This window comes from Paroedura picta, chromosome 3, assembly GCF_049243985.1.
Source record: "Paroedura picta isolate Pp20150507F chromosome 3, Ppicta_v3.0, whole genome shotgun sequence".
NCBI classification, from domain to species: Eukaryota; Metazoa; Chordata; class Lepidosauria; order Squamata; family Gekkonidae; genus Paroedura; species Paroedura picta.
This window is the reverse complement of record NC_135371.1, coordinates 15,411,896-15,426,099: the sequence shown is the minus strand read 5'-3', so window position 1 is coordinate 15,426,099 and position 14,204 is coordinate 15,411,896. Positions and strand designations below refer to the sequence as shown.

At 51.0% G+C, this 14,204-nt stretch overlaps 1 protein-coding gene across 2 annotated transcripts in view; it reads right to left on the bottom strand.

The window, feature by feature from the left end:
• The window catches only part of CPNE9 (copine family member 9), a 66,845-nt gene that overhangs the window by 27,465 nt on the left and 25,176 nt on the right, over positions 1-14,204 (bottom strand). For both annotated transcript variants that reach the window (XM_077324844.1, XM_077324845.1), the window contains exons 3-6: positions 9,411-9,457; positions 7,719-7,822; positions 6,276-6,315; positions 4,564-4,640 (exon numbers count right to left, since the gene is read on the bottom strand). In XM_077324844.1, the coding sequence (XP_077180959.1) occupies positions 4,564-4,640; positions 6,276-6,315; positions 7,719-7,822; positions 9,411-9,457 (268 nt within the window). The remainder of the gene's footprint in view (positions 1-4,563; positions 4,641-6,275; positions 6,316-7,718; positions 7,823-9,410; positions 9,458-14,204) is intronic.

Genomic DNA, 14,204 nt, shown 5'->3' with positions numbered 1-14,204 from the left:
GTTTTGCCAGTTCTTCCCACTCTCTGCTGCTTGCTCTGCTGGTCACAAGGGCACATGTCAGAGGGTAAAAGAAGCCTGCAGCGGGAGAGGAAGGCAGGGCCATCAGAATCAACCACAGAGTGGAAGAGACCACCAAGGGCAGTCTTGTCCAGCCCCCCACCTTCTTGGGGACTTAAAAATCATACCCTCATGACAGGTGCTCATCCAATCTCCTCCTAAACACTTCCAATGAAGGAGACTCCGCCACCCTCCGAGGCAGCGCACTCCACCTATGAACAGCCCTCATTGTCAAAAAATGTTTTCCAATATTTAAGTGGAACCTCCTTTCCCATAAGTTGAACCCATCGCTCCTTGTCTTTGTCTCTAAAGCCACAGTAAAGAGCCAGTTTGGTGTAGTGGTTAGGAGTGCGGACTCCTAATATGGCGAGTGTAAGCCGCTTTGAGACTCCTTCGGGTAGAGCGAAGCGGCATATAAGAACTAACTCTTCTTCTTCAGTAATCTTAGGGCTCTCTCAGCCTCGCCTCCCTCACAGGGTGTCTGTTGTGGGGAGAGGAAAGGGAAGGCAAATGTAAGCTGCTTTGAGACTCCTTTGGGTGGAGAAAAGCGGCATATAAGAACCAACTCTTCTTCTTCAGTAATATCAGGGCCCTCTCAGCCTCGCCTCCCTCACAGGGTGTCTGTCATGGGGAGAGGAAAGGGAAGGCAAATATAAGCTGCTTTGAGACTCCTTTGGGTGGAGAAAAGCAGCATATAAGAACCAACTCTTCTTCTTCAGTAATATCAGGGCCCTCTCAGCTTCGCCTCCCTCACAGGGTGTCTGTCATGGGGAGAGGAAAGGGAAGGCAAATGTAAGCTGCTTTGAGACTCCTTTGGGTAGAGAAAAGCGGCATATAAGAACCAACTCTTCTTCAGTAATCTCAGGGCTCTCTCAGCCTCGCCTCCCTCACAGGGTGTCTGTCATGGGGAGAGGAAAGGGAAGGTAAGCCGCTTTGAGTCTCCTTTGGGTAGAGAAAAGTGGCATATAAGAACCTTCTTCTTCTTCTTCCTCCTCTTCTTCTTCCTCTTCCTCTTCCTCTTCCTCTTCTTCTTCTTCCTCTTCTTCTTCCTCTTCGTCTTCTTCTTCCTCTTCCTCTTCCTCTTCTAAACAAGCTGCCTCCCTCTTCAACATGTCTACCTTTTATGTAGTTAAACACAGCTCTCATATCACCTCTTGCTCTCCTCTTCTCCCAGCTTCTCTCTGCCTCTCCTCGTAAGGCATGGAGTCCAGCCCCTCAACTTCCTTAGTCGCCCTTCTCTGAACACTTTCCAACTTGTCGATATCCCTCTTGAACTGTAGAGCCCAGAGCTTGACACAATATGATAACTCCTGCTGTTTATGCTGCGGAGCTGTGCTCTCATGGCCTAGGGTCCAGACCCACTTGAGGTCCACCAGCACAGTACTCCACAGGCCTGGAGTACAAGGGCTTCAGCCTCTTCTCCTCCACTTTGCAGCCATTCTGCTCCAGGGACCTGGATGCCATTCTTGACTACGGCTGCTAAGCAATTAAATATTTTAATCAATTAACTGGGTAGCTTTGATCTGATTAATCAATTACCTGACTCATTTTTCCCCCTTAATTACATGTTTCTAAGCTAAGTGAAGGTGCCCTTCTCAGGATCTGTGGGAAGTTTCCTATTTCTGTCATAAATCAGCAAACAGAAACTATGGTTCCAGAAACAAGGGAGGCCTTATTTGGAAGATGAGAAGAAGACAACGACGAAGAGTTGGCTTTCATATCCTGCTTTTCCCTACCCAAAGGAGTCTCAAAGCAGCTTGCAATCGCCTTCCTTTCCTCTCCCCACAACAGACACCCTGTGAGGGAGGTGAGGCTGAGAGAACCCTGATATTACTGAAGAAGAAGAGTTGGTTCTTATATGCCGCTTTTCTCTACCTGAAGGAGTCTCAAAGCGGCTTACAGTCATCTTCCTTTCCTCTCCCCACAACAGACACCCTGTGAGGTAGGTGGAGCTGAGAGAGCTCTGAGAGAACTGATCTGTGAGAACAGCTCTAACAGGACTGTGACAGGCCCAAGGTCACCCAGATGACTGCATGTGGAGGAGGAGTGGAGAATCAACCCGTTTTCCAGATTAGAGGCTGTCACTCATAGCCACTACACCAAGCTAGCCCTTGCTTTTTCTTTTTCAAACTCTGGAATACCAGGTCATCTTGAACCCAGTAGGCCACAAGAGACAAAAACGGCTAGATAATATTGTGGGAGATGCATATTTAAAAGATTTCCTGGCTGCTATTTCGATATCATTGGTTTCAGCTGCGCCTGGTCCTTGTCCTCTGAGGGAAATAGAGAAATCATAGTAGTTTATTCTGGGGAAGGAGCTCATTCATCATTAGGAATATCCCTGCAGTGAAAGAGGGAGATCATACCCCAGAATGGAGCTCCCACACCTTTATAACTACGTGATAATGGAGCGCCCATTTCTCCTGCGCACATAGAGCTTCCTCTGACAGAGACCGCTTGCTGGTCAATCTAGCTCAATACGGACACTCACGTTAAGCTAGATTGACCAGTGAGCTTTTTTGGCCATTGAGGTGCAGCCAGCTTACAGTAACGCTGTACGGTTTTTGAAGCAAGAGGCTCTCAGAGATGGCTTGCTGAAAGAAGTTAGGGCTTCTGGAGCCCAATCACTTTAAGACAAGCCTTGCAACTGGGAACTAAGAAGTCTTTGAACTGATGCCCTGGCCAATCAGGGAAGACTGCTTTTCTACATCAGCATTGGAGGCACGAGGCAGGAAGTTAATTCATAAAAAGCAGAGATCTGCACACTTATGGTGATTTTTCAAATATCAAGGGTTATATCCATTTCTGGATATCGCGGGGGAAAGGTAGGATCAATCATGCATGTTGCAGAGGGGAAATTTAAAGTGCCCAAAATCAAAATGGCAATCGAATTCAGTGTAGACAGGAGGGATTTATTTGAGCTGGGGGTGGGTAAAAAGCCCCATGCAGACTACACCCTGGGCTATCCAGGACATCTCAAATTGATTGCTCTGGCTGGCAGCCATTTTCCAGGGCCTCAAGCTGAGAAAGTCTAGCCAGCTCCTTCGCCACGAGACCCTTGAACTGGAGGCAATGAGAATTGAACCTGGGACCTTCTTTCGGGCAGCCCAAAGAAGAAGAGCATCACTGACAGGCAGACGTCTCTTTCCAAGTCTTTCCCCCCTCCAAATGCACAAGGCTTCCGAGGAGAGGCTAAAGGTCAGAATTGTTTACTGTGCTTGGCAACAGCTCTTTGGGCTCTCGGGAAGAGGCCTTTCCCTTCCTCTCACACTTGAGCCTTTCAGCTGGAAATGCTGAGGATTGAACCAGAAACCTTCTGCATGCCAAGCAGAAGCTCTTGCACTGAGCCTCCCAGGTCGTTTGCTCTCAGCGAGTAGCTGAAAAACACAATGTGGGTTCATGGAAGAAATGACCTGCTTTCCTGGGATATAGTCTCCATATTACTTTCCTTTTCATTACTTTCCCATTAATTTCCTTTTCATAGAGAGACGGCTTGGTGGAGTGGCTGAAAGCAGCAGCTTCCAATCTGGAGAAATGGGTTTAATTCCCCACTCCTCCACATGCAGCCAGCTGGGTGCCTTGGGCACGTCACAATCCTGTTAGAATTGTTCTCACAGAGCTGTTCTCTCAGAGCTCTCTCGGCTCCACCTCCCTCACAGGAGGTGGGGAAGGGAAGGCGATCGCAAGCCGCTTTGAGGCTCCTTCGGGTACTGAAAAGCGGGGTCCCAAAAACCAACTCCTCTTCCTCTCCGTGTAATACTTATTAATTTATTGGCAAGGCATAACAGCTGTGTGGCAGAACGTGTTTGAATGGGTGGCACACTTGCTCTCCCGCCTTAGCAAGACCAAGAGATTTATTGCAGCCGAATGAGAGTTTATCGACAGATTTAATCATACGAACCGGGACTTCAGGAAAGGCATCTCTCGGTCACCACGACTGTCGGATTAATTTACCCTGACTAGAGAAGCTGCACAATCACAACCAGTTCTGGCTGTCGGGAACGGCCCTCCGAGCATCAGGCTGAATTATCTCTATGGCTACCATACACTTCCTTCCCCCCCTCCATTTGACGTGTGCTGCCCACTCTGAAGATGACCCCTCCTGGCTCTTTCCTCTCACCCACGCTGGCATGGCTGCCCTTGTTACACTGGGGGATGGCTCAGTCAGAGAGCCTGCCCTGGTGGCCGGGAATCCATCCCTCTTCTTGGCCTCCTGCCTTCCAGATCAGCTGCATTAGCTCCATGCCGCATATTTGCAGTCGAGCCCTATGGCAGCCGCCTGTCCTCGGGAGGGAGGGGAAGGGCAGGTCAGTGGGACAGGGAAGGCGCAAAGGGCTATGAGCCGTGACAGGATGACTCCTGGATCTGGGCCTGCCCTCTGCAGCCTTGCCCCAGCTCCCTTCCGAAGCCGTGCTGATGATCCCGCAGTTCCCCTTGGTTTGGCTAATGTGCCTCAGTGGAGGGGTCACCCTTTGGGAACCTCCCTCAGCAACCTTGACGACTTACGCGAGTGTCCGCTCCAGGCGACCTCTCAGGGAGCCAATGACCTCTCCCAATGCCACGTGGGCTTGCCCCAGGAAGTCCTGCCAAACAGAGACAGAGGAGTGGGGTTGGGGACACAGAAAGACGAGAGGAGGAACCTCTGCCCTACGGAAGAAGCGTGGGTTCTAAGCCAAGCTTCCCCTTGCACCTCTCTCGCGGTCCTCTCCACTGGGCAATGCTTTCCTCTCATGCTTTTTAGCTAAGGGGAAATCCCTGGTCTTCGACCCAGCGGGAGTCCCTAGTGCTGGTGGGACTGCAATGCAGGACTGTTGCTGCCATGGGTAAGTGGGCAGCTGGAGCAAAACAAGGCTGAGGACCCAAATTGTGGGCTACATCCCATGACTTATGGTGGCCTCGTAGGATTTCTAAGGCAAAAGACATTCATAGGATCCCAGAGGGGGAAGGGACCATCCAGGCCATCTAGTCCCATCCCCTGCTCAATGCAGGATCGGCCTGAAGCAGCCTGAGAAGTATCTGCCCAGCCGCTGCTTAAAGACCACCAGTGAGGGGGAGCCGACCTCCTTAGGCAGCCCATTCCACTACTGAACTGCTCAGATTGGAGGGGGGGGGGAAATCCATATGTCTAGCCAGTCCTGTTCTACAGAGTTTAAAGCCAGGACTGTGGGTCTTCTCCTCAGCTGCCAAAAGGAACCACTCTCTGCCTTCCTCTAAGTGACAACATTTCATATCTTTAAAGAGAGCCATCCTGTCCCGTCTCAACCTCCTCCAGGCTGAACATTCCCAAGTCCCTGTGCCTTTCCTCCTAGGGCTTGGTCCCATACCCAGTCCTTGCCCCCAAGAGGGTCAGGAAGCCCCTTACCTTCTGCAGGCCACATGGAGCAAAGTAGCATGGAAAGGAAAGGTTGGAGGCATTAGTAGACTGAACTTCAAAATGAGAACTTCCCCTTCCCTCCGTTCCTTTGAGACTGGTAACAGTGAGGACTCAGGGGATCCCATAGAATCGGTACCCTAGGCAATCGGTCCCCTAGGCCTTTTTCAACCTTTTGACCATGGAGGAGCCCCTGAAATATTGTTTAGGCTTCGAGGCTCCCCAGGAGCAGGCTGGATGCGATGTCAGCTAGCCACATCTCCATGATATGCCCAAGGAGGACTAAGGGGGGGGGGGGGAGGAGGTGGTTTGAGACTGGAATAGGTGTCCAGGCTCCGCCCCCTTTCCCGGGCACAGTAACCACAGGAGAACACCACCCCTAGGCCAGTGGAAGCGGCCGGTTCCCTACTTTCACGGCAATGGCAGGAATAGCTTGTGGCTGAGTCCATTAAGGCAGGATACAGGGGAAAGGCTGAGGAGCTCAGGAGGCCCTGCTTGGGAACCCCTTGCTTTGCTAGAGAGAGTGAAGTTGGAGGCTGGCATGTCATCAGTCACGCCTCCTCCCTGGAGGCAGAAGCGCCAAATAGCAAGATGGAGGCCTAAGCCTGTCTAGATACTGAAGAGAGTTCTATGTCTTGCGCTGGAAAGAAACGGCAACTCCAGTGTGACTCTCCAGCCAACAGCCCCAGTGCTAGACTGACTCACAGGGCTCTGTAGGGCTTCTGTCCTGGAAATTCCAAGAGGGAGAGGGAGAGCAGACTTCCTGGGGCCGGTAATAACAGGGTCCATCCGAAACCTGCACCTATTTCCAGGGTGGGGCGGGGGGAGAAGCTGGCGCCATACTCACATGTTTGGAGATGTTGCAGGTCTTGGAGTCCACATTGTAACTGGAAAAGCACAGAAAGGTTAGTCTGGCCAAGTGTGGCCTAAGCCAGGGCTTGGGAAGGGCTGGTGTCGGGGCCAGGTCAAGGCTCCTCCGCCCCAGCAGGAGGCACACTGTTGACCCTTGGAGTCCCCAGGCGGAGCGGCACCTCTTTGCGGGTGCTTTTGGAACCTACGGGCAAGGCAGGGTTGCTAACTTGGGTTGGGAAATTCCTGGAGGTTTGGAGTCAGGTCAGGGAGGGTGCGGTTTGAGGAGGGATGAGAGCTTCCAAGTGATCTGCTGCCAGGGAGCCCCTGCCTCCAAAGCAGCCCCTTTCTCCAGAGGAACCAACCTCTATGGTCTGGAGGTCAGTTCTCATTCTAGGAGATGTCCAGAACTTGCCTGGAGGATGGGAACCATACAAAAGGAACCAGAGAGCGAAAGCAGGAGCACCCCCCCTCCCAACATACATACACAGACAACCTTTTTATATGGGCAGCAGGGAAGGTTGGATCCAGATGAAGAGAACAAATGAGAAAGCAGAGGCATGGGGGGTGTGGGGGAAGCCCATTCAGGGTGGGCCCCCCTATTGATTTTTTAAAAAATTAATTAATGTATTTAAATTATTTATTTTCAAATTTCTATGCCGCCCTTCCTTAAGGGCGTGGGGCAGCTTACAACATATCATGAAATAAAATGACAATTTAAACATTTTCAACATTTTAAAATCAGATTTCCACTAAAACCATCAGGAACTTCTCTCCAGTAGGAGGGAAGGGGAGATGAAGTGCTTGGCTGCCACATGTTGTGTGGACATACAGATATTTGAGATTTAAGTAGGGAGGCCACCTTGTCGGTGGCATTTGTAGGCCTCAAGCATAGGCCTGGTGGTGGAACAGCTCTGTCTTGCAGGCCCAGTGGGACTGCTTTAAGGCCCGCAGGGCCCTGATCTCACTTGGGAGAGGGCTCCACTAGGCCGGCACCAAGGCTGTGAAGGCCCTAGCTTTGTTTGACGCCATTTGGACTTTTCTGGGGCCACGGATCTTGAGCTGGTTTTGTGTGTTTGATTGTAGACTTCTTTGGGGCGTGTAGCCAGAGGGTCAAACCACCCTCCACACACTTTCATCTGGCATTGTTAGCAGGGAGAGAAGGGCAGGGAAGAGAAGGGAGATCATGCAGGAGGGGGTTAGGGGTCCCAGATCCCCACTGGCCCCTGGCAGGGAATGGCAGTGTCGTGTGCACAGATCCTGCTGGAAGACAGAGCCTGGGGGAGGACAGGAACCTCAGTGGGGTACAATGCCACAGAGTCCACCCTCCCAAGCAGCCCTTTTCTCCTGGGGAGCTGATCTCTGTTGCCTGGAGAGGAGCTGAGGGCTGGCATCTCTAGGGGTGGTCAGAGGGCAGGGCAGGTGAGCGGCAGCGACTCACACATCAAACCGCAGGTTCTGCTTCTCCTCAAAGTAATAGTCGAGCACAAACTTGCGGACAAAATCCGGGTTCAGCGTGTTGTCGATCACTTCCGTGCGGCCGAACTGAACGGAGGGAAAGACAGGGAGTCAGGAGAGGTGCCGCCGTGTCCCGCTGCCCTTGACATGCTGGGGAAGGAGGGAGGGAGGGGGCAGTGGCGCGGAGGATGCCCTGGTTTCATTCCTCCCCCCCTAATCCCCGGTTTGGGATTAAGAGCACCAGAAAGCAAATGATGAGTTCCGGGAGGCAGGGGGAGGGGAAGGGTGTGCGTATCGCAGGCCCGCATCGCTGAGCCAAGGATTAAGGCGCCTGTGATGAGGCCACGACGTTCGGCTGTCCCTCAGCAAAAGGGCTGTTTGGGGGACGGGGAAAGAATTCCGTTGCTGCGTCTGCCTCCTCTTGCACCAAACTAGGGGGTGAAAAATGACAGCCGCAACTCCGAGCATCTCTCAAGGACAGAAGGCAAGGACAGCACTGGCTCTCTCTCTCACACACAGAGAGAGAAAGAGAGAGGAATGAGAGGCCTTCTAAGTCTAGACTGGACTACGATCAGGAAGACCTGGGTTCGAATCCCTACTCTCCCATAAAACTCTCCGATTGACCTTGGGTTGGTCGTTCCCGTTCAGCCAAACCCATCCCACACTCCAGAGGAGTAGCTTACCATAAAATTAACCTGGAGTTCACTGACATCTAGTAGAATTGCCAGGTGCCCTCCGCCCTCTGGCCACCGGCAGGGGGATGGAGGGTAGGGTTGTCCGATCCAGATGGGGAAATTCCTAGAGATTTGGGGATGCAGCCTGGAAGGACTGGGGGCTCAGTGGGCTGTAATGCCAGAGTCCACCCTCCAAAGCATCCATTCTCTGCAGGGGAACTGATCTCTGTTGCCTGGAGAGGAGCTGTAATTCTGGGGGAATCCCCAGGCCCCACCCGGAGGCTGGCATCCCTATGCCATCAGCTCTTTGTCAGTCAGGGCTCGCTTTATCCCACTTATGTGTAAATGTATCTGCCTTATGGCTGTATGTAAGGAAGTGAGCTCTGACTCAAGAAATCCTAGAACACTGTTATGTTGCTACCGAAGAGGCTGTCGTAACAATAAACAGGGGGAAGGAAGAACAGTGTGCACTAGCCTTGCCAATGTCCAGGTGGAGGCTGGAGGTCTACTAGAATTACCTCCAATCTCCAGACTGCAGAGATCGGTTTGCCTGGACCACGCCCACTAATTTGCCCCTTTCCCACAGCCTGCCTCCCCCAGGATCAATCTCCAAATTTGCAGGAATTTCCTGACCTGCAGCTGGCAATTCCAGTGGGTCCCTTTCTGAGATCCTTGAAGGAAACATGGGCTAAAATGTACAGGATGGATCACCACACAAACTGGAGAACTGGCCCATTTCAGCGGAGGAGTGGATAGGCAAAGAGGATCTGGACCGCAAGGATGCTTGGAAGCAGGCATTTTTAAAATCCCCACCTATCCTCCAAGGAGCTGTGGCAGCCTTCACAATTGCCGCCCTCACAATCCCCCTGTGAGGAAAGCTAAGCGAGAGCAAATTGTCCAAGGTCATCGCAGGAGCGTCGCACAACCGAGAGAGGATTTGAACACGGATCAGTCCCATCATCCTTTGACCCTCTGTGACAGAGAGGGGAAAAGCCACTCACCTCTCGCCATTCCTTGTCCACGTTTCCTTGGACGTAAAGAATCACAACTGCAAGGAGAAATGGCAACAGAAACATGTTTGCAGGGAGATTCACGGGCCCCAAGGCCTCTCTTCTCCCCTGGTGCCCCACAGCCCTTTCCAAAGTCTCCCCTGTTTGCTACACGTTCTTGGATGCAACCACCAATGCAAATACATTTAGGCTACAAACAACCCCTGACCGCCTCTGCTTCTAAGGAGCAACAGCCAGGAGGAGGCGAGATGGAAGGGGAAAGCCAGGAAGGGATGGGGATGCTTCACCCTGTTCAGCACCAGCTGCTTTCCTGTTGCGGGGCTCCAAATACAACATGGCCCCGGCAGGCATGCATCAGGTTCTCCCGTGGTGGTGTGACTTGGGTGCTAATTCGGAAAGGAGGAGAGAGCGGCAAGGAAACACCACTTGGGTTTCCCACACCAATGGATCCCAAGCCCCTGATCTCCCAAGCTGTTTGTCCTTAGAAGAAGCTGCCTTTGGCTGCAGTGTTTCAAAAACCTTGCCATGTTTTTCCTTCCAAGGGCTACAAAATAAGAGTTGACAATCCCCCCTCGCCCTCCCCCTCCCTCTGCCTCAAAGAGCTGTGTCAGGAGCTCAAATCAGCGAGTCAAACTTTCCTTATCACTTTTACGTCCCTGCCAGGAAAAGCTTTACCTGCTAGATTTCGGCTTATCGCAGCCGCTCAAAGCACAGTGGCCTTGCCGTGAAGGAGGGGGGGAAAAAAACAACCCAAAATGCTTTTGAAAAGTGTTTATATAAGGGCTGCAACTTCCAATCGAGTCTACCGAAGCTCAAATGGAAACCTGAACCGGTGGAGATTGAAGGGCACGTCTATTTATTTTTAAAGCCATTTTTTTTCTCTCTGCGGTATTACAGGAAATGAAAAAGAAAATCGTAAAGATGGTCTTTCCTTCTAACAAGGAGTGATGGCTTGGGTTTATTAAATTGTAATGCGCAGATATCATTAATAACGCAGTGAGGTCAGTCGGGAAGCCTTCTGTGCATGGGTACCCTTTCCTCCCCGTGACAGAGCCATCCAACCACCACCACCCCTCTCTCTCCAGGTTTGCTGCCGAAGTTGGTAATGCACAGCACTAATTGGCTAGCGCCTAAGTCATCAAGACCACATCACCATCCTCCCCAGTCACCCTCTATTTTTGGAGCAGTTGTACAATGTTCTTGAAAGCATTTCTGGGTGTTTTTTTTTTTTTTATGAGGCAAAGGATACGGTACATATTTTGTGGCTTTGTTACAAGCAACCCGAAAGCTGGCTTTTCGTAGGTAAACATTAGCACATATTGAAACTACAAAGTATTCATTTTCCTACAGAATGGCGATTATGCTCTCAGGGCTAGTCCAGGGGGTTTTGATGCCCTTGACAAACTATGACTTTGGTCCCCCCCCCCCCCCCAATTTGATAGAGAGAAAGGTGAGAAATCTGGAACAAACTTTTTTCTTACTGGGCATTCAAATTAAACAATGTGAACGTGAAAAGAGACAAGCATTTTAGATGCCCTCCGTCTTCCATCATGGTAGCTCGAGGAGGCCAGAGTTAACTAATATGGAGAGTCTAGAAGTCAAATTAATACCAAGCTTCCCTTCAAACCAGCAGAGAAGGGCCTCCTTCCCTTCTGGCACCTCAGGGTTGCTGGTGGTCAGGCTGGCCCTGCGTGATCTCCTGGTACACAGGACAGGAGTGCTGGACCCCAAACTGAGATGAGTAAAAGAAGAAAAAGAGAAATTTCTGGCCATAATGTAGGGGTTACTGTGAGAGTGGGGGGGGGGTGACAGGAAGTGTGCATTTCTTGCACTCTGCAGGGGGTTGGACTAGATGACCTTTGAGGTCCCTTCCAGCTCTATGTCCCTCCACTCCAACTGGCCTGTTCAGGGCTCAGTCTCTCATGCCCCCCAGGGCTCAGCTCCTGATGACAGCTCCTGCCTGACCTTGCTTGGGCCAGGGTCAACCCTTGCTTGGACCCAGCAGGGGTGTGTGTGTGCAATGATTCTGGGGCCCCATCCAGGACTTTTGCTCAGGACCCTCAAATATCTAAGACTGCCCCTGAACAGAATGCCTAAAAAGGGATCCTGCAGAGTCAAAAACAAGCTGTGATTGCGCCGTAAAAGGGGGAAAGCACTGATTTTTCACACAAAGTTTGAGTCCAACAAAGGTTAATTCTGGCCATAGGTTTTCGGGTGCTGTCTGAAGTGTTGCATGCACAGGAAAGCTTATGCCCAGAATTAACCTTTGTTGGGCTTAAAGGCACCACTAAACTCAGACTTGGTTCTGTCGCTTCAGATCAACACCGTTCCCCGTAATTTCTGTATACGATACTTCTGTATTTACCCTAAGGGCATTTTGAGAATGCAATCTCAAGAAAGGTTACGACACATTTTTTAAAAAACTGTATTAGGCCCATGAAATGGTGTCTGCCTCTCCATGTAGTTAACAAACAAGGGCCGTAATGGGATTTGTTTCTGAGCATCAACCTTTACAATTGCAGTGTAATAAAATTAAGACAAGGAAGGCAAGCTCTCAGAGAACGGCTTTCTAGGTAAGGACCATTCTAGGTAAGGACCATCACTGTAAATTGGCCTAGAGCTTGGTTTTTAGACCATGCTTTTCACTACCCGAAGGAGTCTCAAAACAGCTTTAAAATCGTCTTCCCCTCCTCTCCCCACAACAGGCACCCTGTGAGGGAGGTGGGGCTGAGAGAGCTCTGCAAGAACTGTTCTGTGAGAACAGTTCTAACAGGACTGTGACTAGCTCAAGATCACCCCGCTAGCTGCATGTGGAGGAGCAGGGAATCAAACCAGGCTGGCCAGATTAGAAGGCACCACTCTTAACCACAACACCAAGCTGGCTAGAAGCCACAGGTGTGTGTGTGTGGGGGGGGGGAGTCCAGATGGGTGTAACCCTGAATTTGGGGATTAGTTTTTTGCATTTGGATTCAAATGAACTACAGGTCCTGAGTCAGGAGGTGTTGATGTGATTATTTTTGACCTTGTCCCATTTGATAGTTGACAGCTGGAAGCCCTTTCTCCCCAGTCATCCTACAGTCCCCTTTGTGGACATTCCTGGATGCTGTTACCTTTGCCACCATCTCAGTGTCTCTTTACAGTTCCAGCAGCCATCCCTCCATGGGGTTGTTCGGCTGCCTGAAGGTGTTGAGAGCCTAGCAAGAGTGACGGAAGCCCTGGGAAAGAGGCAGTCCCACTCTCTGCAGCTCAGCCCTGGAGTACCAAGGCAGGGGCTCCCTGCCTGGCATCCACTTCTAGGCCACTCCTCAGAGGGGCCCTGGAAAATGCCACAATTGTGTTTGTATCGGAACTCAGAAGTCCCTGGGGACTGAAACCTGTTCCAAGCAGAAACCTCCACAAGCAGGCATCTGCTGCACCAGCCTTCACAGTCTGCAGAACAGCCTCCCCCCACCCCCGAAAAACAACCCTTCACAACAGATATTTGCTTTCTGCTGTAGAAGAAGAATAAGAGTTGGTTCATATATGCCACTTTTCTCTACCCGAAGGAGTCTCAAGCGGCTTACAATTTCCTTCCCTTCTTCTCCCCACAACAGACACCCTGTGAGGGAGGCGAGGCTGCGAGAGCCCTGATATTACTGAAGAAGAAGAGTTGGTTCTTATACACCGCCTTTCTCTACCTGAAGGAGTCTCAAAGCGGCTTACAATTGCCTTACCTTTCTTCTCCCCACAACAGACACCCTGTGAGGCAGGTGAGGCTGAGAGAGCCCTGAGATTACTGAAGAAGAAGAGTTGGTTCTTATATGCTGCTTTTCTCTACTCAAAGGAGGCTCAAAGCGGCTTACATTCACCTTCCCTTTCCTCTCCCCACAATAGAGACCCTGTGAGGTGGGTGAGGCTTAGAGAGCCCTGATATCACTGCTTGGTCAGAACAGCTCTATCAGTGCTGTGGCGAGCCCAAGGTCACCCAGCTGGTTGCATGCTGGGGGAGAGCGGGATCAAACCCAGCTCACCAGATTAGAAGTCCACACTCCTAACCACTACACCAAGCTGGCTCTCTCACTGTTGTGAAGCCTCTCCCTGTCATGTCTGTTTACTCCAGAGCAAGCCTCGCTGAATTAAATGCAGCCTCTTTCAAGGAAATGCCCAAAGAGTACCAAGGATACAGGCGTGCCAGACCCATGCCTGCTTTCCCACCGATGAATTAATCCTTGCATTGCAATCTGAAGTCTAAACAAAAAAGGTTTCTCAGACTATCCCTGTGATTTATCCCCGTTTGGAAGATTTCTGACCTTCAACGCTCTTGGTTTTCAACGCCAGGCACAGAGAGCAGGGGAAAAGAAGAGATGGTCTTTAAACAAAGTTCCATAACCGGAACACCAGATGTGTCATCAGACCTGTAAAGTAGCAATGGTGGAAGCCACCAGGGATCCATTTGGGGAGAGTATTTGTGCAGGGGGGGGTGTTAACTCTTCTCTCCCCACACATAGCCTTTTGCTGGTTTAAAATGCTCCCCTGGCATGTTTTAAGCCCTAACACCACGGAGCTTTAATGCCACCCACTGAGCTTTAAAGCCTCCCAAGGGGGCATTTCTGATCAAGGGACCAGCGCAGGGAGAAGTGCTCATTTCCCTTCTGGCAGCCAAATGGCACATCAGCAATCGCAGAACTATGGTGTTATGTGCTCCTGGGACCTGAAACAATCGGATGATTAAAAACCAGTGCATAACCATCAGCATGGGACGGGTTTGTTTGTTTTTTTTTTCCAAATGAGAGGCAGCAAAAAGAT